This window comes from Pelophylax lessonae (assembly GCF_965119305.1).
Source record: "Pelophylax lessonae genome assembly, chromosome: 3".
Lineage (NCBI taxonomy): Eukaryota > Metazoa > Chordata > Amphibia > Anura > Ranidae > Pelophylax > Pelophylax lessonae.
Genome location: NC_138770.1, coordinates 264,271,823 through 264,297,770, shown reverse-complemented (window position 1 = coordinate 264,297,770; position 25,948 = coordinate 264,271,823). Strand labels below are relative to the sequence as shown.

At 42.7% G+C, this 25,948-nt stretch overlaps 1 protein-coding gene across 1 annotated transcript in view; it reads right to left on the bottom strand.

The window, feature by feature from the left end:
* Positions 1-25,948, bottom strand: part of SEC62 (SEC62 homolog, preprotein translocation factor) — a 79,416-nt gene that overhangs the window by 6,983 nt on the left and 46,485 nt on the right. The window contains exons 3-6 of the mRNA XM_082252017.1: positions 23,190-23,295; positions 16,561-16,771; positions 13,759-13,851; positions 6,758-6,818 (exon numbers count right to left, since the gene is read on the bottom strand). Of these exons, the coding sequence (XP_082108143.1) occupies positions 6,758-6,818; positions 13,759-13,851; positions 16,561-16,771; positions 23,190-23,295 (471 nt within the window). The remainder of the gene's footprint in view (positions 1-6,757; positions 6,819-13,758; positions 13,852-16,560; positions 16,772-23,189; positions 23,296-25,948) is intronic.

Here is a 25,948-nt window from a genome sequence, read left to right as displayed (position 1 = left end):
TAGTCAATGGAGAGGAGGAATTCGAGGTGGAAACAATCTTGGATTGTAGAAGGAGGTACAATCCGGTTCAGTACCTAATTAAATGGAAGGGGTATGGACCGGAAGATAACTTGGAGCCTGAAAAGCAATATTCATGCTAACAAACTAATGCAATCCTTCAAGAGATCCCATGCCGAGAAGTTGGCTCAATTGGGCATCCGGAGGCTGCCCTTTAGGAGGGGGCTTTTGCGCAAACCAATCAAAATACGCTTATTGCGATTTTTAACCATAAATATGTAGCAGAAAACAAATTGGCTTAAAATGTTAAAAAAAATTAGATTTTTTTTTTTTACTTTGGAATGTGAAAAATATATATATTTTTTTCAGAATTGACGCTCTTTTTATTTATAGCACCAAAAAAAAAAAAAAAAAAAAAAAAAAAAAAATCGCAGAGGTGATCAAATACCTATTTGTGGGAAAAAAGGACACCATTTTGTTTTAGGTACAGCATCGCACGACCACGCAATTGTCCGTTAAAGTAACGCAGTGCCGAATCGAGAAAAAAAGGCCAGGTTGTTAAAGCAGTAGTAAACTCTGCTTTTTAACTTTTACCTACAGGTAAGCCTATAATAAGGCTTACCTGTAGGTAAAATGAATATCTCCTAAACCTGCACGGTTTAGGAGATATTCGCCCTGCATGCAGCCGCTGACACCAGCGGCGCATGCGCTCTGAAGGTCCGGCGGACCTTCAGAGCTCCTTGCCGGAAAGTGAACTCCCACGCGCATGCGCGAGGAGTGACGTCACCCCGGCTCCGGCCACTCATAGCGCCAGAGCCGCCGAGGGAAGATGTCAGCTGCCTCAGTGGTGTCTGGGCAACCATGTCGGGGCTTCGTTTTAAGGTAAGTATTTCATAAAGAGCTAGTATGCGATGAATACTAGCTCATTATGCCTTTGTCCTGCAGGGTTTGTTTGTTTTTTTTTAAAGATACAACTGCTTTAAGGAGCAAACCCTTCCGGTCCAGAGATGGTTAATAATGCTATTGGTCTATAGCTGCAGTACAAGGTTGCATCTTTCCCTTCTTTGGGTACTGCTGTAACATGTAACTGCAGTTATTTCTTCTCCCTCTCTGAGTCTATTCAAACACACACACAAATTATATATATATATATATATATATATATATATATATATATATATATATATATATATATATGGCATTTACCTGTTACTGTACTTTTAAGTGCTAAAATAATCTCTTGTTTTTGGTTTTTCTAGGATTTATAATCTTTCCACTGATATTTTAGGTAAATTTGCTTGCACTGCATATAAGGCACTATAGTAGCTTTGAAAAACTTTGGCTATTTCAGTTGTTGAATGTACAGTCTCCCCTTTTCCATTTTTAACTTTCCCAATGAAGTTTATCGATTTTCAACTTTGGCTACTCTATTGAAGACCTTTCTTGTTTCATTAGTTCTTTTAACTTGTCCTTTTTTAATACTAGGGCATGCTGCGTTTCTTTAGCCATTTTCTTTGTGTGTTGCGGTGCTAGGTTATGCATTTCTGTTATTAATCTATTCATGTCCCTTAACCTTTCAGTTTTTCTCCTGGACCCTATAGAAATCAGTATGCCTCTAACATATGCTTTATGGGCCTCCCAAATCGTGGCTTTCGATACCTCTGGGGATTCATAAATTGGAAAAGTTTTTCTAGTTTTTTTTTTTTTTATTTTGTCCTTGACTTCTTTACTTTGTATCAGTTCTTTGTTCAATCTCCAGGTACTCATTTTTTCTTGATTTCCTATTAGTTTTAATTCCATTACTACTGGGGCATGGTCGGATATGGACATTATTTCTATAGATGTTTTTACTACTAACTCCAGCAATCTGTGCTCCACCATTAAATAGTCCAACCTTGAATATATCCCATGCACTGAGAGGTGGAAAGTATATTCTTTTGTCTCTTGGTGTTGGACTCTCCATGCATCTGTCAATTGACATTGATCTAGTTTCTTCCTAACTGCCCTCAGTTGGTAATTCACAGTCCCCAGTGCATGTTACGTATTGTCTACCCTTGGATTCATGCAGAAATTCAGGTCCCCAGCTAAAATAATTTGCCCTTCTTAAAAGTCCGTACGCTTTCCCAAGATTTATTTCAGGTAACCCGCTGGATCTTTATTAACAAAGTATATATTAGCTAGAGTACATTCCATTTCTTGTAGTTTCCCCTTCAGAAATTTACACTGACCCACAGGGTCCACCTTCCTATCTTCTAATAGGAACTTCATTTTTCTTGCTATTCCTATTGCTACTCCTTTAGCTCTTTTTTGACGGAGAGTCCCCATAATACCATGTTGGGTGATGCTTTAAATACAATCTAACATTTGTGTCTTGGGCTACATGTGTCTCTTGTAGAAATACTATGCTTGCAGAGTATTGTTTAATTTCTCTCAGTAGCTTATGCCTCTTTGCTGGTGTATTTAACTCACTTACATTATAAGTTAGAAATCTTAACATAGTCATAGTCTCTCTCTCAAAATTCTTGTACCTCCTCTAGGAATCTTATCTGAGCGACCATCTTTCCGGCCTACCAGGCATGCAGGGAAACCCCAATTGTACTGAATGTTTTGTTTAGGAATCTCTTCCAGTAGGGGTTTGAAGTGTCTCCTTCTCAATACGCTTTCATGTAATAACCCTGCAAAAATGTGAAGATTTGCGCTTTCATAATTTAATGCTGGCATCCTCTTCAGGCATGTCCATATTTGTGCTTTTTCTTCATAATAGTGAAACCTATTAGGTCTCTTGGATTTTCCATTGATACCTCCTGTAATCTTCTGATTTTATGCACCCTTTCTAATTTCAATGGTTCTTATATCGTTCTACCTAGCAAGGGGTTGAATTTTTTTTCATTATTTCTGTAAGATCTTCTTCTTGCAATGCTTCTGGTAGCCCTCGGATTCTCAGGTTCTCTTCTGTTCCGGTTTTCTTGGTCTTCCAGTTTATACGCCAACTTCCTCTGTTCCCTTTGGAGGTTAAATGTTAAATGTGTGTCCAACCTCCTTTCAGCATCCTCCACTCTTGTTCGTATCTGGCCCAGGTCTCGGTGTATTGTTGCCATGTCAGTTTTTAGGGCGTTTTCCAATTTCGCAAACATGTCCGCCATTTCTAGCTTTGTAGGGTTGGGTTTTTGATTTTGTTCTTCCATAGCTCCGATTTCAGTATTGCTTTCAGTCTCTAGATCTATTCTTGACTGATTGTGTGTGATTGTCCCCAACGATGTCCTATTCTGATAACTCTTGCTATCTCCTGTCCCTTGTTTCCCCTTGGGTTCCCTGCGGTTTTTCTATTGTCTGCTTATCACTGCTCCCCTCTTGTGACATGTATTTTTTTATTGTTCCTGGACTGGCATTGATTTTAAGGGGATTTTACCGCTTCACTCTCTTTAGCGGGATTCCGTTTCCTTTGCTCTAGTTTTGCTCTTTCGTGACTGGTTACCGCCCCCCCCCCTTCGCATAATCACGTTCATGCGGCCGGCCCTCCCTCCAGTGACTATGCGCTTCCACTGCCTGATTGGTTGACATCTCTCGGGCTGCTGCTGCTGGCCAGTCTCAGGGCAAAGCGTGGACCCGGAAGGATGCCTACCAGTCCTATAGACACTTACACCAATGTAATATATGTGTCAATAAAATCATTAAGCATCTGCTCCACAGTGGCGAGTTCTCAATATTCCATGACTTTTCCAAAACTTAGTGGGGTTTAGTCATTTTCCATAACTTTCCCAGGCCTCGAAAGCGTCATGTCAAAATCCCATGACACTTCCAGGAATTTCATGACCGTACAAAGCCTGCAATGTCTGGAGTTTGTTCAGAGGAAGGAGCACTCTAGCTAAGGCTGAGTCTGGAGTCAGACCCAGGTAGTCCAGCTTTGTGGACGGAACCAGAGCAGAATTCTGAAAATTCAGTAAATCCTTACTATCTGAAGATTTCTGGGCGTGTTGTCGCAGACCCAGCAGGGTGACCCAGGTCCGTGACAGCCGATTCAGATTCAGGATCTGGTGAGACAGGCAAAGATGGGGGGCACTTTTTGCTAGCCTGTCGCCTGAAAACCACCTCCACCCTGGGACACAAAGGACTCCAGGACTGCCATCAGTGCATCGATGGATGGTTAGGACCCGAAGGGCCCCGCAGGCTCAGAGAGGGGGGGGGGGGGGTCAGGTGAGAAGATGTGCTCCAAAGACTCCATGAGTCACCAGGGCGACCCCACAAAGAGTGTAAAAAAAACACTGCAGCAGACAACCCCCCACCGCACTGGCAGCACCACCCAGTCGCCAGGCACAAGCACTAAGCGATCCTCAGCAGAGAGGGAGAGAACCCCACCAGACTCACTACCCAGCAGAAACAGGCACCTGCAGCCACCAGGAAAATCTGCAGTCTTTGTGCGGCGATCAGGAAGCAAAAAGATCCAGGAGTCAGCACCAGGGGACAAGGAGGTGAAATGGAGAAGGGCGGTGCCTGACGGGAAGGAGGGGAGCCCAGGGTCCGACCGTCCCAAGGAGGGGCCCACATCCCTCCAGGGGGAGGCAGCTACTCACCACACCAGACGGGCACTGCTCCAGACAGAACCCCTCGCCACTGAAATAGAGGAGGCTGTTGGCCAGGAGAAACGCTGCGACTCAGGCAGAGACCCAGTCGTATGACCCCTCGCGAGGCGTTTCGCTCACAGGCCAGCCCCCGTCCAGTGGGGCTATGTTGCGGCTAACCTAACGCAGAACTGCGGTCCACTCGCTGGCCAGATTGGGGTATCCACTGGATCTAAATTATCCAGCCCGTCGCGCAGTCCGGCAGCTGATTGTAGATCTCACAGGAAAAAAACAGGGAGAAAAAATTTCTATCTAAATAAAATTTGCCAGGACCAGAGATCCCAGTAAGGAAGTAGGTCCTTTCTCCTGACTAGGCAGAAAAACAAAAAAAAACAAAAACAAAACTTAGAACCTATAGCAGGAAGAGGGAGTATACCCCCTGGAACTGCCCATAGGCGGAGCCTGATTCTTTTTCTGCCTAGTGTCCTACTCCTGTAGGGGGCAGTATAACCCAATGGTTATGAAGATCAGGAGCTACGTCTGTCAATGAACGAAAGAGAAATCCTTGTTTTCTTTTACATATCCTGACAGCACCTTTGACAATTTTTTGATTTATCATCCCCAAGCTCAGACAGGGTGTTGGATGGCTTTGCAGACTGGCAGCTGGATACTTCTGCTCTAACTGGAAGAGGACAATAAACGATAAGCAAATCAAAAATATGTATCAGGCATGTGTCATTGAGAAATGAAAGACTATTTGTCATGCATTTTCTCCTTTTGGCCACACGATGGAGATAGGGAGTTGCTGACTTGTCCTTCCAGAAAACTCAAAAAGAGAATACACAAAAAAAAAAAGGGGGGTTTCAGGAAGCGCTAAAGAGGCTGAGGTAATCTCAGAGAAAGAGAGAAACTGAGTCGGCAGAAACCCCCAGATTTTTGGGGGATCTCCTGAGTCTGAAGCGAGTTATTGGGGCCGCTGTGGTGAGAGGACAAGGTGTGGGGTGTCATCTCCAAAGTGCAGAGATGGAGGGAAGTTTCACATCAATGGAAGCGATTAGAGTGAGGGAAAGCAGTTCTGGGACTGGAAAACTCAGACAGAGCCACTGCCAGGAAACTGTCTTTGCCGCACTGCCTGCCAGAGTCGCCCTAAGCAAACTAAACGAGTGGACACCTGATCAGAGGGGCAACTAACACAGTGTTACTGGGACTGGTAAACGGGCCTTGTGGCAACTACTTGCTGCCACTGCTAGGAATTAAATCCACTAGCAGCTACTACACCAGTGACCCCATAGGTATAATACTGCCTGCAGGCCTTACTGATGGCAGCAATGCGCACCAACGAGCTCCAACTAAACTTAGGACTAAGGACTGCCCCTAGTTGGAGCTACCTTGAAGCTCTATCTGCTGGCCAGTTAAGGCGGTATCCTGCCCGTCTATTCATTTGAGGGCACTCGGAACCAGTATAGCGCTGCTATCAATCTGAACGCATTTAGCTAATGATATAGAAGTGTACTGTTTTTTTTCCTTTCCCCTTTTCTATAAGTTCTTTTACCCTCTTTAGCAGCCTGTGTTTGTATTTGCCTGATTGGTTGTTTCATTCTGTTGAAATTGCCATTTATGCTAGTTGCTAGATAAAGCAAGATATCTCTAACCTGGTGTGTCTTTTTTTTCCACTGGCAATACCTCACAGCTAGGTGAAGGGCATTTTACATTTGTGATGCTACTTGAGCTCGCAGAAGGTGTGTCAGAGGGGCTGAGACCGTTCTTGGAGTTGAGGTGTGGAACAAGGAGCACAAAATTACCAAGCAGCTCGTTTGGGGGACGCGCTACAACTATATTTTACTGAGAGGCAATATAACAATTCTCAAACAAGTTTAAAATTAATACAAAACACCTACGTTTGCTTTAAAAGACTGCAAAAAACAAGCCAGGAATAAAGGCCCACATGTATATACATTCAGCACCAAATTTGACCCCAAAAGGATCAAACCTGTCATTTTGAGAGCACTGGAGCCATAATACTACTACTTTTGTAAAGGGTAAATATATACAATAGGACCGTATTTCCAAGGTAGATTGTCCAAACTGAATTACATGCATGCTTGTCTGGTCAATTTTTAAAGACAACCATGAATGGTAAAGGATTTAAAAAACACTTTTTGACACAATCACCTGTACCACAAAGTTCTGAATGCACTTACCAAGGATGAGCCCCATGGCAAAAGTTTTAAAATGGACTGGATCATATATCCACACGTACACCTAAAAACATTAACAGTTTAGAAATGAGAAGCAACATCTTTAAACACTGAAGGATACAATGCTAAAATAATAAAATATCTAAAATGTCTAATAAATTTAATGGGGGAAAAAATAATTTCATCCATGCCATGTGGGAGCATACAGTAAAATTTAACAGAATATTTGAATGCTTTATTCGATTTTAAATATCACTGGACAGTGCAGTGGTTAACCATTATCTACTAAGATGTGATATGCTACCACTTTATTTCTACCTTCTCTCATCTGCTCTATTGTAGGATTAATTTAACTTTGCTTATTTTTATTCATATTTATCTTCCCTTGCATACACAATTGTGTTTTTCATGTTTAGCACTGAGGGAACTACCTTCCCTAGTTAAAAATTATATTCTTTTATTATGAACAATATAGAAATAAACAAATATTTAAAAAGTGTGTTTAAGCCTGGGTTCACACTATGGGGAGTGCAGACATCGCATATGATTTGCACCGCATTGCTATGCAGATCACATGCGATGTCTGTGCAATGCGAATTATGCCATAGAGTTGTATGGCTGAACTCACATTGGATTCACACGAAAAAGGTGTGGGAACCATTTTTCCCCCGCACTGGAATCAGATCGCATGGGTGTTCATGGGGTCCGATCCAATTTCTGTCCGAACTCACAGTTTGTACTGCGATCTGCGAACCGATCTGGGATGTCATTAATACATACTGACACCCGCAGCAATTTGCAGGGGTCAGTGTGAACTGGCTGCAGGGGAGATGTGATGCAGAAACTCACTAGAATCGCACTGGTTCCCGCATCGCAGTGTGAACCCAGCCTAAAGCAAAACGTGTGTTCTGAAAAGAGTGGTAAGTGATAAAAACTTCTGACAAGTTTTAATCAGTCTGTATTCTCACTGGAGTGATTAAATTGGTCAGAAAAGCAGAAGATTTTTTTTTACCTTTCTGCATGCAGCTTTCCCCGCAGCCCCCCTAAATACATATCTGAGCCCGACCTTGATCCAGCGTTGTGCATGAGAGCCAAGGGTCTCTCTCCTATGGTTTAGATACAGCAGTGGGAGCCATCAACTCCGACTGCTGTCAATAAGAGCCAGCAAGAAGGAAGAGGGGGGCGGGCCATGCCCTCCTCTGTGTGTCTTATGGACACAGAGCAGGGCTCAGGAACAAGCACACATGAGTACCCCAGGCAGGAGCGCCAGCAGAGGACCCAAGAAGTGGAGGATTGAGGATGCTCCTTGCAAATCCTTTGCAAAGAACAGGCAAGTATGACATGTTTATTATTTTAATAGGAGGGAAAAAAAAGAAATGTTGAACCTTCACAAATCACTTTAATATTTTCTTTTTGTTCTGGTGCAAATTGTCAAAGAGACTAAAATTCTCAAAGAGACTATCCAAAGCTTTTAGAACAGTAATATAAAGGGGTGCAAATTGTCTTAGTGAGGGAGTTCCCTCTTTTTTGGAAAGATTTCCGCTTACATTCTGGTGTGTCTTCGGAACAGGAAGTGAAGAGAAATCTCCCTAATGGGACATAGATGGCAAAACAAACTGACAGGCGTTTTAGTCATTACCTATCTAAAACAAAGCAAAATGACATTTTTGAGATAGAGAGATAGACACATACACACAGCATCTCACAAAGGTGAGTACACCCCTCACATTTTTGTAAATATTTTATTATATCTTTTCTTGACAGCACTGAAGAAATGACACTTTGCTACAATGTATAGTAGTGAGTGTACAGCTTGTATAACAGTGTATATTTGTTATCCCCTAAAATTAACTCAACACACAGCCATTAATGTCTAAACTGCTGGCAACAAAAGTGAGTACACCCCTAAGTGAAAATGTCCAAATTGGGCCCAATTAGCAATTTTCCCTCCCCGGTGTCATGCGACTCGTTAGTGTTACAAGGTCTCAGGTGTGAATGGGGAGCAGGTGTGTAGTTGGAAGTTGGAAGTTCAACATGGCACCACATGGCAAAGAACTCTGAGGATCTGAAAAAAGAATTGTTGCTCTACATAAAGATGGCCTAGGCCAGGGGTGTCCAAACTTTTTTCAAAGAGGGCCAGATTTGATGAAGTGAACATGCGTGAGGGCCGACCATTTTACCTGACATTCTTTGGACCATTCAAATTAAATACAAACTATTTTACGCAAAGCTTATTGCAAACGGCATACTTTTCCTTTCATCACATGGATGACAAATCTAAACGGATGTTAAAATCGCTCCGCCTTTCATATCTGAAGGCCAGAGGAAAAAAAAATCCAGGAAGCTGAAATATATGTCAGGAACATTGTAAAGTACATTACATATTATAGGTAATAAAGGTTCTGTCAACTTTTAACCACTTAAGCCCCGGAAGATTTTACCCCCTTCCTGACCAGGGGGTATTTTGCGATTCGGCGCTGCGTGACTTTAACGGACAATTGCGCGGTCGTGCGAGGCCGTGCCTAAACGAATTTGACGTCCTTTTTTTCCACAAACAGAGCTTTCTTTTGGCGGTATTTGATCACCTGTGCGATTTTTTGATCATGCGCTATAAACAAAAAAAGAGCGTCAATTTTGCAAAAATAACAATATTTTTCACAATTATATGAAATTCCCCCCCCAAAAAAATGTAAAAATCAAAATTTTTTAAAATTTTCGGCCAATTTGTTTTATGCTACCTAGGTTTGGTTAAAAAAAAAAAAAAAAAAAATTGCAAAAAGCGTATTTTGATTGGTTTGCGCAAAAGTTATCGCGTTTACTAACAAAGGGAAAGATTTTTGTCATTTTTGTTGTTTTTTTTAACGCGTAATGGCGGCGATCTGCGATTTTTTTAGCGGTACTGCGACATTGGGGCGGACAGATCGGACCCTTGACTGAAATTTTTGACACTTGATGTTACCAGTGACATTACTACAGCAATCAGTGCTATACATATGCACTGTTACTGTAAAAATACACTGGTAGTGAAGGGGTTAACTTTATTTGAGAGGGAGGGGTTGTGTGTGTCCCTAGGGGCGTGATTCTAACTGTGATTGGCTGTGGCTTGAGCTGCAGGAACGATGATCAACGTTCCTACATAGTAGAACCGTATGATCAGTGTTTCTACACAGGGGAGAATGACAGACGGCTTATTTACACTAGCCGCCTGACTTCTCCCTCTCCACCGACGATCGCAAGAGTGACCGGCGGACATGGGGGGAGGGGGGGTCCATGACCGCGCGGGAGCACGCCTCCGGCGGCACGCGCTCGGTCCCCAGAGCCTCACAGGCTAGTGACGTATATATACGTCACTTTGCCTGTGAGGGGCTGACAAGTGGTTAAGTTAAAAAGAAAATATGAACAGGAACATAACACCAAGTATACATGTTGTGTTCAAATATATTGATAACTGATTTAGACCAACTGACGTTAACTGAGATTTTACAATGTATTCATCTGAATCCGGAGCATGCGTGCTTCCTAATCAGTCACACAAGGGTTAACCACATATAAGCGCTATATTAACCCACCGATGATGATTAATGATGGCAGCAAAAAAAAAAGTCATGAATGATGCCAATGTATTTTTCCAAATTACCTGTGGGGCCGTATTAAAGCAGCCCGGGGGCCGCATTTGGCCCGCGGGCCGGACTTTGGGCATGCCTGGCCTAGGCTATAAGAAAATTGCCAAGACCCTGAAACTGAGCTGCAGCACGGTGGCCAAGACCATACAGCGGTTTAACAGGACAGGTTCCACTCAGAACGGGCCTTGCCATGGTCGACCAAAGTTGAGTGCACTTGCTCAGCGTCATATCCAGAGGTTGTCTTTGGGAAATAGACGTATGAGTGCTGCCAGCGTTGTTGCAGAGGTTGAAGAGGTGGTGGGGGGGGGGGTCAGTCTGTCAGTGCTGAAACCTTACGCCGCACACTGCATCAAACTGGTCTGCATGGTTGTTCTCCCAGAAGGAAGCCTCTTATTAAAGATGATGCACAAGAAAGCCCACAGATAGTTTCCTGAAGACAAGCAAACTAAGGACATGGATTACTGGAACCACGTCATATGGTCTGATGAGACCAAGATAAACTTATTTGGATCAGATGGTGTCAAGCGTGTGTGGCGGCAACTAGGTGAGGAGTACTAAAACAAGGGTGTCTTGCCTACAGTAAAGCATGGTGATGGGGGTGTCATGGTCTGGGGCTGCATGAGTGCTGCCGGCACTGGGGAGCTACAGTTCATGGAGGGAACCATGAATGCCAACATGTACTGTGACATATTGAAGCAGAGCATGATCCCCACCCTTCGGAGACCGGGCCGCAGGGCAGTAATCCAACATGATATCGACCCCAAACACACCTCCAAGACGACCACTGCCATGCTAAAGAAGCTGAGGGTAAAGGTGATGGACTGGCCAAGCATGTCTCCAGACCTGAACCCTATTGGGCATCTGCGGGGTATCCAGTAAACGGAAGGTGGAGGTAACGTCCACCAGCCCTGTGATGTCATCATGGAGGAGTAGAAGGGGACTCCAGTGGCAACCTGTGAAGCTCTAGCGAACTCCATGCCCAAGAGGGTGAAGGTAGTGCTGGAAAATAATGGTGGCCACACAAAATATTGACACCAAATTTAACACACCTGCTCCCTATTCACACCTGAGATCTTGTAACATTAACGAGTCATATGACATCGGGGAGGAAAAATGGCTAATTCGGCCCAATTTGGACAATTTCACTTAGGGGTGTACTCACTTTTGTTGCCAGCGGCTTAGACATTAATGGCTGTGTGTTGAGTTATTTTGAGGGGACAGCAAATTTACACTGTTATACAAGCTGTACACTCACTACTTTACATTGCAGCAAAGTGTAATTTCTTCAGTATTGTCACATGAAAAGATATAATAAAATACTTAGAAAAAATGTGAGGGGTGTACTCACTTGGTAAGATTATATATATATATATATATATTTTTTTTTTATATACTATTCAAAAGAAATATTTCCTTCTGCTGGCTGTCACATTGACTTTTTTGCTTTGAGCCACTAACAAGTATTCATAAAATGGCACCCAACTTTATTCTGACTTTCTGAACAACCTACTTGTTCTGCATTGCAATTGAAGCCTGAGGGTCAGTAAAACATCTGGGAAACTAGCATCTTCAGCAATAGCATCATTCAGTCTTCTCTCGGGAAAGGATTACTATAAAATCTGTGCTTGCTTAGGAGCTACTTGGATGCAAGAAGATATAAAAAGCAGGTATTCAAACATTTACATTCCTTTTTAGAACACTGAGGACTCGGTATCATAGGCGCTCCAATATGTAAAGCACAACATCAGTCCAAAGTTATATGTGGCTCCACCCCCCCATTGCCTCCTGCACTTCACTATTTGTATTATTATCCATTGTATCCACTATTTGTATTTATATACATTATAGGAGACCTCAATGATTGACAATCAGCCATGGGAGGTCAAAAGACAAAAGCCGAGTGTAACCTTAGAAAACGAGGTTGCCATTCGCCCAATGAATAACTTTGGATTTTAGAATTCCAAAGGCAGACTGCAATGTACGTGAACATACATGAAGAAAGCCGTCAAACCTGTACTGTACATTTTAAGTGAGCACAACTTCAAGTAGAATGAAAGGCAAAAACTCGTTTAGAGAGAGGAATAACCCGTCAGTTTTCTTTTTTGCCATCCGAGTCCCATTAGGCTGATTAGGTTGATTTCCCTTTACTTCTTGTCCCATAGCCAAAACAGGAAGAATACATCCATGCAAATTAAATGAATCCCTTGGGGACCAAAGTGAGGGAATCCATAAGTTTTGCCAGAACTAGTGTCCCCAACTGAAGATTTCCCCTCTATTTCTGTTCAGATGACATCCCAAAATATAGAATTCTTTCCGTTTCACTATTGGTATTAACAGTAAACAGGACAGGGAGTATGAATCTGTCCAACAGGGGCGCAGGTAGCAATAAAAACACTACTGGAGTTTTATTCCCTTTTCACTTCATCCAAAATAAAAAAAACAAATCCCTTTAGTTATACTTTCACTTAAAACATGTATCATATTTAAAGTCAATTTTACCATGGTAGATGCTAATGCTTATGCAACTACTGCTGTTTGCAATGGAGGGGTGCACAGTCTGCACACTACAGTCTGAGTATTTTGTAGCATTTTTGTAGTTTGTGCAGTTTGGTTGCATTTTAGGTGGGTGAAAAATATCCAGTAAGAACCTCCTTTCTTTACAACAGATCTGCATTTCAAAAAGCCATCTTTGACCAGATACAGATAGGATAGCATAAAAATGATTTTGATTTAATTTACACATTGCAGATTTCTGGACAACTGCTTCAATCCATATTAAACCCAAAAAGAAACATATTGCAGCTTACCAATTGTTAGATGTGATGGCTGCATTAGTTTTCTTTTTTTTTTTAGGCTCCCTTTCTTCCTTTTTCTTATGGTGATCCAGCCAGTAAGTCTATTTTTTATAAGAACAAGCTCTCTTGCAGATTATATCAGTTATAGGGATGAGACAAACCATTCACCAATGACAGGGGCGCTTTATTTATAAAAACCTGCTTAAATTGCTTATAATGTGTTAGCTGGAGTTTGGTTTCACTTTGTTAGTGTACTTAAATCTGCAAGTGTAACATCTAAAACTTCCCTCCCCCCCAGACTGACAATGCTGTCCAAAGGTGCCGCCTGTGCTCATTCATCCAGAGCTGAGGTACCCTAATACAGGAAGTGTGCCATTGGCCACATCACCAGGTTAGGACAGAAGGGGGAAAAAAGCCTAAAAATTAAAACTAATGCAGGTGATGGTAAGCTGCAATTTATTACATTTTTGTCTTTGGGTTTAATACCATTTTCAGTCTTGAAGTTTTCCCAGTATAACTAAATATTTCAAAACAAACCAGTGTCTTGAAAGGGGCTGTAAAAGGGACTTTTTTCCGGCAGTCATACCTCATTGCCATCCAGGAAAACCTGATCCTCATGGGGCTCCAGCTTGAACTTTCTCTTGGTTTCCTTTTTTTTAGGTGTCCCAGGAGTGTCATCCTACAGAACACCATAACATAAGACACTGAAAACATCTGTATTCACCTTTAAAAAAGGTACATCAGTTATATTTTTATACCATTACAGCAAAATGATATCCCCCCCACCCCAGAGTTAGGGCTCTTTCACACAGGTGGACTGTTCAGATCCGCCTGTCCGTTTTTTTGGCAGATCTGAACGGTCACCCCATGCATCTCTATGGGGCATCGGATGTCAGCGGAGACATGTCCGCTGACATCCGATCCGTTAAATCTGGACGGATGGAAACCCCATTTTCCATCCGTCCAGCGGATCGGATGAGAACGGACAGGCGGTCCGTTCCCATCCGATTCCCCCATAGAGATGCATGGGGACCTGACAGCTGTGTCCCCGCACACAGCCCAGAGAACAGCTGTCACCCTCCTGCTCAGCGGGGAATCGGCGGATCGATCCCCCACTGAGAAAAACGGAGTCCGTCCAACGGACTCCATGTGTGAAAGAGCCCTTAAGGTTCAGCATTCGTTTAATTTAGAAGAATACTTGCCTTATTCCTCAGCTCCCCTGATAACCAGAACTTGTCTTATGGTTTGTAGGTGGGCCCTCAAGGTAATCACATACAATGTCGAATGGTTGCTTCTGCATTGTATATGATAACATTGGAGAGGTAATGCCACATGATTGGCTAGGAGAAACAGCTTTGTAAGCTTGCATAGTAAGGATGAACAACAGAGGACCTCATTAGTTGTTAGGATGCTGGCTAATGTTAGGTTGTAATGGTGTACAATGATGGCCGGTATACACTTTTAGGACAAATTATGTGCATTTCGCCAAGGGACTGCTGAACAAACCTTAAGGCACCTTGGTTGAAAAAGGCTGCTCTAGGAACATAAATCCAAGGACTTTGGCACCATAAGGCATAAACACACACGCGTCATCAAAGTGGCAGGAGCTGTGTGGTCACCATGGCTTCATTAAAATCATTTTTATCAACTTGACTAGCTGTGAAATGGACCAAATGTAGCCGATGGCTTGGGTTACTGTAGGTAAGCCACTTGGAGATCTTTTTCTGAATGGCTCTCTAAGGCCTCAGTCACACTGGTACTGTCAAACCTGCATTTAGAGGGACACTTCTAAATGCATGCAATGATTTTTTCCAATGGTGCCATTCACACAATGTGTTTACCTGAGTTTAGGTGTGGTAAGTTTAGGTGTGGTCAGTTTAGCTGTGTTGGTTCAGCATCTGATTAGAAACTGTAAAATGCATGTAAATGCACCTAAAAACAGCCATTTTAAGGGCCAGTTCACACTCGAATTCCCATGCGACTCGTGTACTTTGAATGGGCTGAAAACACACTGGATTGCACCAAAAGTAGTGCATGCACTACTTTTCCTAAAGCACTGCGTTACCATGCAATCCTATGCAGGCAAACGCACTGCATTTGCATGGGGGGAGGGTCATTAGGGTTAAGTTGAAATCTGCAGCAGATTGCACAACCACTGCATTTTAAAAACATAAGGGAAATGCATAGGGATTGCTGGTTTCCCACACTGCGCTCCGGAGTGAACCAGCCCTAAAGCCAGAACATCAAAAAGTTAAAGAGATCTGGTAAACAAATTGTATGACTTCCAGATCACTTTTTCCTGTTTTGCACGTTCCTATATTTAATTGTGGCCAAAGATAATTCGTAAGGGTTAGAGTGTCACATCCCTATGTAATATACCAAACTAGAACTAATGAGGCACAACATTCTTATGCTTAACATACATTGTTTTTATGTGATATGTCTATATTTTAATGTAAAGTAATAAAACAATGTATTTTAATCATAAGAATGTTGTGCCTCAAAAGTCCCATTTTTAAAACTAGCTTTAAAAACAACATTAGTTGAAGGGTCTATATTTAGTTGTGTTTACAAGTGTTCTAATCAGACTTGGATGCACACAAGTTTAATTTTCTGTAAATGTAGCTAAGCTGAACAAGTCCTAAAAGTTGCTTCTACTTCTCAGATAACTTAGAAAAGATAGCTAAGAAAAGCTAATTGCAGGAGTGTCAGAGTTCAAGACGCCTTAGACTACATGCACACTGAGAATTTGTGCTGTAAATGTTCACGAACATATGCCTGGAATGCAGGAATTCTAGTTTCGGGCATACACCTGGAGAGTGTGGAATAAATGCAGTAAAATGTAAGCAGGTCACATTCAGTGTCCAGTATTACCCCCAAGCTCAACACATTCAAGTGAATGCGGCTGCACCACAACAACACTGAAACTGTGTGTAATGCAAGCAGTTGCAGCACGGTGCTGTATGTTTTCAATGGCTAGCACAGGAAGTGAGGCGGCAAGATATTACCACTGATCGGCTTGTCAAATGCCTCTGAAAAGCAATCTACTGTGGATCGCTTTTCATAGGGGCAGTAAAGACAGCTGCACATGTAAACAAACCCTTACAGGTATAGGAAAGGTGAGCTGCACTGGCAGATAAAATCAAGTTACTGTTCCTGAATACAATTGATGAATTGCACCCCACGTTTCAGTAAGAGCTTATTCTACTGCCCCACTAGCATCAGTTAGATTCACATACATTATTAATGCCATTTAGCGCAACAGGTTTGATGGTACATGTTTGCTATTGTTTATTGCATGGTACTTAATAAACATGGAGATTAAAAAATATATTTCTTTGTGAAAGAAACACCTGTAACAGAAATGGCTGGCAGATACCGATCTTACCTTTTTGCTTTCCTCCTTCTCCCCATCCTTTTTCTTTTCCTTCTCTTTCTTGGTTTTCTCATCCTTAGAAGAATCTTTTTTCCCCTTTTTTTCTTCTTCCTTTCCACTATCAGTCTTCCCTTTCTCTTTCTCCTTTTCTTTCTTTGGATCTTTATCTGGCTTCATTTTCATCACTTTTAATGCCCGGTGGAAGAATTGTTTCTTGAGAAGCCTTAAAAAATGTGAAAATAATTTTAAAATATTAAGGAGTACATTTTTCATTCCAGGGTTCTTCAATATTTTGTTATATTCTACTGTAGATAGGCAATCATCATTGTCCTGCTACAGGATACCAAAAAAAAAAAATGTATACTAAAAATAAGAATCAAACTGGAACACATAAGGTCATTAAGGAAATAGGTTCACCTTTTAAAAAGGGAAACCTTTACTCCAGTTAGGGCACCTATATAGTATGACCGTCCTATCCCCTTACAATCAAAGAAAAAAAAAAAAACACAACAAAGAATGGGCTGAAAAAAAATCTCACATCCTCTGAACCTGGAGGGATAGGGGAATCCACTGAGGCATTCTACATTTTCTACAATCATCAACTGCCTGCATTTATAATGAGCCCTGTGCTTACAGGCTGTGTTTGTAAGCAGGCTCTGGGTATGTGGGAGTGTGTGTAGGCATTGAGAGGAGAGCAGACAACTTCCCTGTCTTAGCTGGAACACAAATTTATCATAGTTGTGAAAAGGAGTCCATGTCAATATCCAAGCAATTTCAGTGAGTGCTTGAGATAACAAAGAAAGCACATCCACCAGTGTAACCAGGCTTCCAATCTCCACCTCTGTGCCATATTTGTATACAAGTCCCCTCTAGAACTCTTTGTATGGACATACATTGAATGAATGATAAGGATGTATGTAGAGATTTTCGGCTGGTACAACTTGGACAATGCTGCCTCTGCTCCAAAAGTAAGCTCCTGTTCTGGTTACTTGTGCAGCTGCAGCCATGATCCTGGTACTGTTTTTTTCAGCCGAAAGAACGTTTTTCATGTAAAAAGTGATCCAGGCGGTCCACTGTTCCCCGATCCCGCATGTGATGAATGAGGCTGGAAGCAACAGGGATTGTCACTTCTGGTTTCAGCTCTGTGCTTCCTGGGCTGTTACAGCCAGGGAAGCATCTGATCAAACACAATCTGTTTCATCTGATGCCTTGAAGGACAGGTGGAGGCATCAGGGGTCCAAAATACCCTTGACATCTCCATAAAGAGTACCTGTAACTGCTCCAAACCATCACAAGGGGTCTTGTTCTACCCTTGTGATAGCAATAAAACATACATATACACACACACAGCAAGATTTCCTCACTTTGGAGAGATTTTGTTTCACCTCCTGTTTCGGCACTGGGGCAAGAAGTGAAGGGAAACCTCCCCAATGGGACATAGGCAAAAAGAAAAAAAAAAAAACTGATAGGTGTTGTAATCCACTCTTACTCGATCTAGATTAAAAAAACTGGATTTTTGTAAGAACTTACTGTAAAATCCTTTTCCCTGAAGTTCGACAGATGCAGCTCTTATTCATAGACTCATAGGGTTATGCTCCTCCTTCTGGGGATAGACACTAGGCGGAAAAAAGACTTGTCCATGCCTATGGGGGCTATCCCAGCAGGCATAACCCCTCAGGCTCTGCTAGTCTCAAACAGTTTAGTTGCAACCAGGGTTAGAAAGAACCCCATAACTCCGAAATAGAGGGGCGGGTGCTGCGTCTGTTAATGAACTTCAGAGAAAAGGATTTTATGGTAAGTTCTTACAAAAATCCATTTTTCTCTATCATCGACAGATGCAGCTCTTCTTATTCATAGACTCATAGGAATGATCCAAAGCAGTATATCATGAGGGGTGGGAACAAGAGAGACAAAAAAAAAAAACTGAATTCCCCAATGGCTAAGTAGCCAACCAGGTAGAATAGAGCTAAAACAGAAACAACTGGAGCTCACCCGGAAACAATAGAACCCTCAAAGAGAAACCAAGGAATTCTCTTTTAAACTGCAGCCTGCAAAACATTGCGGCAAAAGGAGCATCCATGGATGCCAACACATCTACCTTGTAGAATTTAGTGAACGTATGCACAGGCAAACAAGGTGCAAACTTGTAACAACGATGTCTGATCGGATGGAAAGGATGAACCTGACCCTTCAGTGACTAAGCTTGTACCACCGTCTGCCGGATTCCACCCGTCTATCCATGGGATCCAGAAAGGTAGGAGACTCTTCCAACAGTACTAGAGTCGCTTTATTTAACCTAGCCACCAGAGAATCCACTTTCGGTGGTAAAGTTCACCTCTTGGACACCGCCTCTGCAAAAAGAATAACGGCGTGCAAAACACAGGCACCACCCACATGTGCTAAATGCGTCGCCATGGTTAAGCCATAATAGTATGAAACAATTCTGGACAAGGGAATATCTTGCCCAATTTGCAGGAGCCAAAAGACACCTGCGTACCTGGCGCCGTGGGTTCATCAGCCATTTTTAAAGTTTCCCACACAGAAACTATCAGGGCTTCCACCAATGCGCGTTCCCGCGTGCGGCTGATGAGGACAGGTCCTCTTCGCCATCAGAATGCAAAGACACCAACTCCTCAAGGAGGTCTGCATCTGCGGCGACCATATTTATCTCAGAGTCCGAGGACCCTGCCAATGAACTGCACTTTCTGGTTGCAACTGTGAACCGGAGGGTCCCACAGTCTTTCCAGGGGGTCTGCAGGAGAAAATTTATCCTGGGACTCCATAACAATTAAATAATTATTTTGTGTATGTCCCTTTAAGACCGCAAAAAAAAAAAAAAAAAAAAAAAAAACACACGGCCCCGCTGCTAATACTGTGGACTACGAACCCTGATTATATGTTACATATAAGAATAGCAGAGCAGGAGGGAGAAAAACCTACAGGGAACCCCCAGAAAACTGTACCAGAGCCCAGAGGAAAATGTCCAGTCTAATCAGTGTAGAAAATGAAAGTAACACTGAGCTGCACAGGAAGAGGAAGAAGCTCTGTCTCTATCTGCTGAATATCTGTCCAGCCCACAGGCCCCAAGAAAATGGCCGCAATACATCCTCAATAGGGAAAAACCTAAAATGGCTGCCCATAAAAACTAATGGGAACACAGAGATCATGAACCACAGCAAAATGGCGGCCCACACGATGTGCCATGCGGTCTCCGGGACCCCCATGGGGGGGGTCCCAAAATAGAAGGCATTAAAAGGGTCCCTAACTAGGGATCCACTCAGGACAACCACCCCCCTCTAAAAAGGCGCTGAAGTGGCTGCATTATTACGGCCCCCACCCCCAAAGTAAAAAACCTGCTAGGGGAAAGAGAAAAGCCAAGGGGTATATCCTAAAGGATGCCAGGGAACCGAGGGAGCCCCTAAAGGTCCGACCATTCCAGGGAGGGGACCACGCCCGCCTCGCGACCTCCAGGGATTTTGGAGGGACAGAATACCACGGTACCAGGTCGGCGCCACTCCGAAACAGATCACCTCCCACCCGGGATGGGGGTGCTGTTAGCCAAGGGGAAGCTGTGACTCAGGGTATTCCTGGTCGTTGCCGTCCCGGCAGGACGATCTACTTGCAGGCTCGTCCCCATCCAGCTGGGCACTGTCGTGGTGAAGGCCTAGTTCTGGGTTCACCCTCGATGGCCAGGCTGGGAGACCTTAAGGATCTATATTATCCAGTCTGAAACCCAGCCGGCTGTTGCTTGTAATTCCTCTGGATCTTGGTCCTCAGGAACTAACTAGTTAAAAAAATAAAAAGCACACATTCTTCCCTGATACAGCTAAGATTGAAGTCCCAGCAGGGAGCTAGGTCTATCCCTGACACTAGGCAGAACAAAAAACTGTTTGAGACTAGCAGAGCCTGAGGGGTTATGCCTGCTGGGACAGCCCCCGTAGGAGTGGACAAGTCTTTTTTCCGCCTAGTGTCTATCCCTAGACGGAGGAGCATAACCCTATGAGTCTATGAATAAGAAGAGCTGCGTCTGTCGATAAGCGATAGAGAAAAAATGCTGTGCTTTTAGTTACACTTTAAAGCTGAGGTTTAAATCGGTTTATATTCTGCCTTTCTTGGTTCTCCCTCATCAAAATGCTAATGATATTTAAAAAAAAAAAAAAAAAAAAAAACTGTTTAGTACATACCTTATTTTAGGCTCTGACAATAATAGGTCTCTGTGCTTATGTACGCTATGCAGGGAGATCAGGGCTGGTGGGAGTGTCTGGCAGGGTGTTGTACACAGCTTCTTGGAAACATCACAGCACCATTTCTCAGTACTTCTCTCAAGAGCCCTCAGCAGTGATGCAAGCAGTGGGCTGATTCATGGGAGGAGTTATGTATCAAAACGCCATGATGGGCAGGAATCATTCTGGAGGAGTGGGCATTCCTAGGTAGACTGCATTTGCAGGCAGACCGCCTAAGGTAATGCCGAGTCTCCATGATTGATGAAGAAAAGCTAACAGTGGGGCAGTCATTTCTGTACAGGAGAGGATCCTGTACAATTGTGCAAAACTGGACTTCAGCTTTAAGCCTACAGAAGTGAACCACATATTATATTTTTGTCTGAGGCTGGAGCTCAGCTTGAGCAAGCTGGTACTTGGATAAGCCTGCTATACGCGTCAGTAGTTTATGTAATTTTCTCACTTCAAATTAATTAAAAAAATAATAAAACATTGGATGCTGGATTGCAAGCTGTAACCCACATGTGTTAAACACAAGGCCCGCCAGGCTATTTCATGTGGCCCTCGCACCTCTAGTGCAGCTGTGGCAACTCTCTAGTTTCCACCCCCACCTCATCTCAGCAGTTGGCAGCAAGAGAGAAGAACAGGACTCCTTCCCAGATTCTGCGCGTCTTCATACAGCCACGGAGGGCTCATGTCTGGACAGCCCCCCCTTTTCCCATTCAGCAGTCAACAGCAAAGGGGAGGACAGAACTCCTCCTACAGATTCTGCACCTCTCTGTGCAGCCCCAGCACCCCCTTGTCTCCACCTCTCCTGGTCTCAGCATTTAGCAGACTCCAGCCCTCCTCTGGTCCCCCTCCAGACCCAGCACTTTCTGCTTCCCAGCTTCTTCCTGGCAGCAGCATAAGGTAAGAGGGGGTGATGTAAGGGGGGGGTGGGAGGACTCTTGACTCCTGATGGTGGGGGGGGCCCTTGACATCTGACATAAGGGGAGGGTGAGGTGCTCTGGACATCTGCTTATAATCATAATGAGAATAATACAAGTCTATGGCAGTTGAAAAGAAGGGTCACACACTGCTGATATCAAATTATTTAATATGATAAAGAGTAGATACATTTATGTAGTCATACAGATACAACCAGCCCTTTGAGAACAACCACAATGCTGATCCGGCCTGACATGAAACTGAGTTTGACACCCCTGCTTCCCCCATAACCATTATTGGGGAGGCAGCGTTATGTAACTAAAACGTCTCACTGCTATAGGAGGGTTTAGTTCCACCTCAAGTATCACAGAGCACACAGGAGTGAGAGCAATATCATTCACGGTTAACTTTAATAAGCTGTAAAAGCTTTTAGGGCCATAGAAAATGCAGTCTGGATGCGTTCTGAATGCTTTTTTGCATGCGTGTTTTTGACGCATTTTTGGTGCGTTTTCGATTCTGTCCAGGCCCCCCCCCCTTTTTTTTTTCTTAACCTTAAATAAGGACATGTGTTATCCAGTGAGTTTTAGATGCGTTTTACCGCATTCCAGTACAGTAAAGTGCAGAAAAAATGCAGCATGCTCTACTTTTTTTTCTGGAACGAACTGGAACTGACTTCACTGGTGTGAACTATGCCATTGAAAACCATATAACCTACTATCCATGCCTTTTTTGATGCAGAAAATAAAAAAAACGCACTATACTGCATGTGATGTGAACTTGTGCATGGTATTCTTTTCACTTTTTTTACAGGGATATGCAATTTTTAGACTTCAGGATTAAGGGCCAGTTCACATAACATGCAGTAGGTTTTTCTTTCTCCATCAAAATCGCATGGATAGTAGGTCATATGATTTTTAATGGCATAGTTCACACCAGTGCAGTCAGTTTCAGTGTGTTCCAGTTACATTGGACTGTACTGTAACATGGTAAAACGCATCATAAACACACTGGAACACGCCAGGTCCTTAAATTGGGTTAGGGAAAAAAAAAAAAAAAAAGAGGGGGCAAAAATGAACTGGACCGCATAAAAAACACACTTGAATGAGTCAAAAACATGCATGCAGAAAACCATCCGGAGCGTTTTTATTTGATTTTCAATTCCAGATTTAGCAAGCTTTGTTTCTCATTGCAAAGGAGCGACGCTTGGCATATTTGAAGTCTTTACTCAGAACAACCTCATTTTTAGATGTTACCAAATTAAAATTAAATGAGTGTAAATTTATATTTTTTTTTACAGAAAATTTAGATTTGATAAACAAATGTGCAATTAAAAAAAAACCCATTGTGTAAAAAATTCCAACTGAAAGCATTTTATCATACAGCAGGTTCTTTGCCTTCAGAAAATTTGTCTTGCAAATAAAAAAAAAAAAAATTCTATTAGAAAAAGGTTTAAGAGTACATAACCCTTCAACAGTGTTTTTCAACCAGACATACCTGTTGCAAAATTCAACCACAGACTCCCTGTTTGTGAACAGGGCCTCTTCTCCTTTCTTTGCTTTTGCCCATTTGGAATCCAGAAGACAATCCACTGCTTTAGAAGCTGCAAACATAAGAGAAGACTGCTTAATTAAATATTTCCCATGAGTTGTTACCAACACTGTAAATCATTTGAAGGCCCCTTCGGAATCTGCCTGCTCAGCGGGGAATCGGTCCACTGATCTGCACTGGGCAGGTGGATGGCTGGTCCGTGTCCGCTCAGTTTATACAGAGTGAACACAGACACATCGCACTCTCCTCTATGGGCGGTCGGATGTAAACGCCCCTTTCACATTGGTGGAGCAATCGCATCCACCGGTCAGCTTTTTTAGGTGGACCCGATCGGACCCTCCAGTCTCCTCTATGGAGCAGTGGGTGACACCCGCCGATATCCAATCTGATCCTATCCGCTAAAAACAGACCGATGGGGATCTCTTCCCTATCCATCTGGCAGACCTGATCAAATAGCAGTTGGGTGCAACATTTACATAAAGGGGAGCGGGTTGTGTCTGTCTCTGCGCTGCATAACCGGAGTGGACACGCACCAGCAATCCCCATACAGATTCCCAGCTGAGCCCGTTGACTCAAACATAGCCCATCCTGTGTGAAAAGGGCCTTACTGACTTGCCAAAAACAGCCCCAAACAGTACAGCATCCTCGGTACATTAACATGCAGTGCTCTGTTTAGTAAAAGAAAGCTTACTTTTCCAGCTACCTATTTTATTGCTCTCCCTCTCTGCCCTGCAGATGATAAAGACATGTCAAGTGTTGAATGCATGGTGCTGAAAACCCACGAACAAGCACTTAGCTTCATACCCTATCCATGCATGAGTAGTCTTCGCTCTCACACAGCTTAGTGTTCTGCAGGAAAGAAAAAGAGCAAGCTGTGCATGCGTGGGTAGTAGAGCTGCACGATTAATCGTATGAAAATCGCGATCTCGATTCACCCCCCCTGACGATCTAAACCTGAGATATGCTCGATTCTTTGCATAGCTGCATAGCAGAGAGAACAGCTGTGGGAAAAAAAAAAAAAAAGCCTCCTGGCAAATGCCTATCAGCATTAAAGTCTCCCAGTAACTATAAACAAAAATGATTACATTGTATCTTTTCCTTACCTCTGCCAGGGAGAAAGGAAGTTTAACCTCTTAAAGACTGGACCTTTTTCTGACACTTGTTGCTTGCAAGTTAAAATCAGTTTTTTTTTGCTAGAAAAGTACTTAGAACCCCCAAACATTTTATATATTTTTTTAGCAGAGACCCTACAGAATAAAATGGCGATTGTTGTAATATTTTATGTCACACTGTATTTGCGCAGCAGTCTTTCAAACGCAATTAATAGACTTTAATGAATAAAAAAAAAAAAAATGTAACAGTAAAGTTATCCCAATTTTTTTTTGTTACACAGAGAATCGTGAGAGAATCGTGATCTTTATTCCAAGCTAAAAAATCGTGATTCTCATTTTGGCCAGAATCGTGCAGCTCTAGTGGGTAGGGAACTAGGCTAAATGCTACAATAAATCTTCTGAAAATGCTGTAAATCTTTAGGATGTTTTTGGCGAAAGTCCTTAAAAGATGAACTAACCCTTTAGTCCCCGTTCACACTAAGGTGACCTGGTCGCCTCACAGGTCGCCGTAGGTCGCCTTCCATATGGAAGCTGCGGACCCGTTCTAATAGGAGCGACACAAGTCGCTCCGACTTAGAAAAAGGGTCCGGAGCTTCTTTGGGGCGACCCGGAGGCGACCGCCATAGACTTCAATGTTATGAAGTCCGTGGCGGTCGCCCCCCCAAGTCGGATCTCGGCAATGTGAACGGGGCCTTAAACCTGATAACAGCCAGGATTACATAACATGTAAAGTCAGATTGAGGAGGGTGTAAATAGCTTTTTTTGATCTGCATTATTTGAGTGGTTCATGAAGTAGAATGTTAGTGGAGGAAAAACTGATACACTGATGTGGATGCTAAAAAAAAAAAAAAAACATCAATCTGTACAAATATAATAATCCAGGTAATTCTGCAATTACAAGATCAGCTAATAAAAAAAAAAAAAAAAAAAATTGCAACTTAATCCAATATGTATTCCTGTCAGGTCCTAGGGCACTAGCATCGATATCTACTTTTGTCCCCCAATGTAGCAGAAAAAGAAAAACCACTAAAAGAACAATAAAAAAACCTCTCAAAAAAAGAAAGATTAGAAATCTCAGCCAGGGTTTAAAGGAACATTGATGTCCAGGAACCGGCTAAATTTCCACCCATTCCTGTTCCAGAACAGTTATTCTGTTGACCAACTCCTCCTGAATGGGACTGTCCTTCTATATTTTTTATTTGGTCAGTACCTACGGTCAATCAGCTGTAGCGCTGCTCAGTGTTTTCTGGCAGTGTAGGAATCCCGTTGCCAGAATACAATAGCAGAGTGATTCGTCCATCCACCTCAAATGCATGGATGGGGGAATCGGTTTGTTTTTTTCTTCTTGATTAGCCAAAACAAAACAAAACACACACACACTTTATGGCCAGCTTCTTTAGAAGTAAAAACTTGGAAAAAGAAAAAAGTATTTTTGTGGAAAGTTGCTTTAAACAAGCTCAGAGCTGTAATAGGTTATTTACTGGAAGAAAAAAAAAATTAACACTTTCAATGAACATAAAAGAAAAGGCAACACTGAACGTAAATCAGCACTGTTAAAACCAGGAGAAAAAACACCACCTTTTTATTATGTTT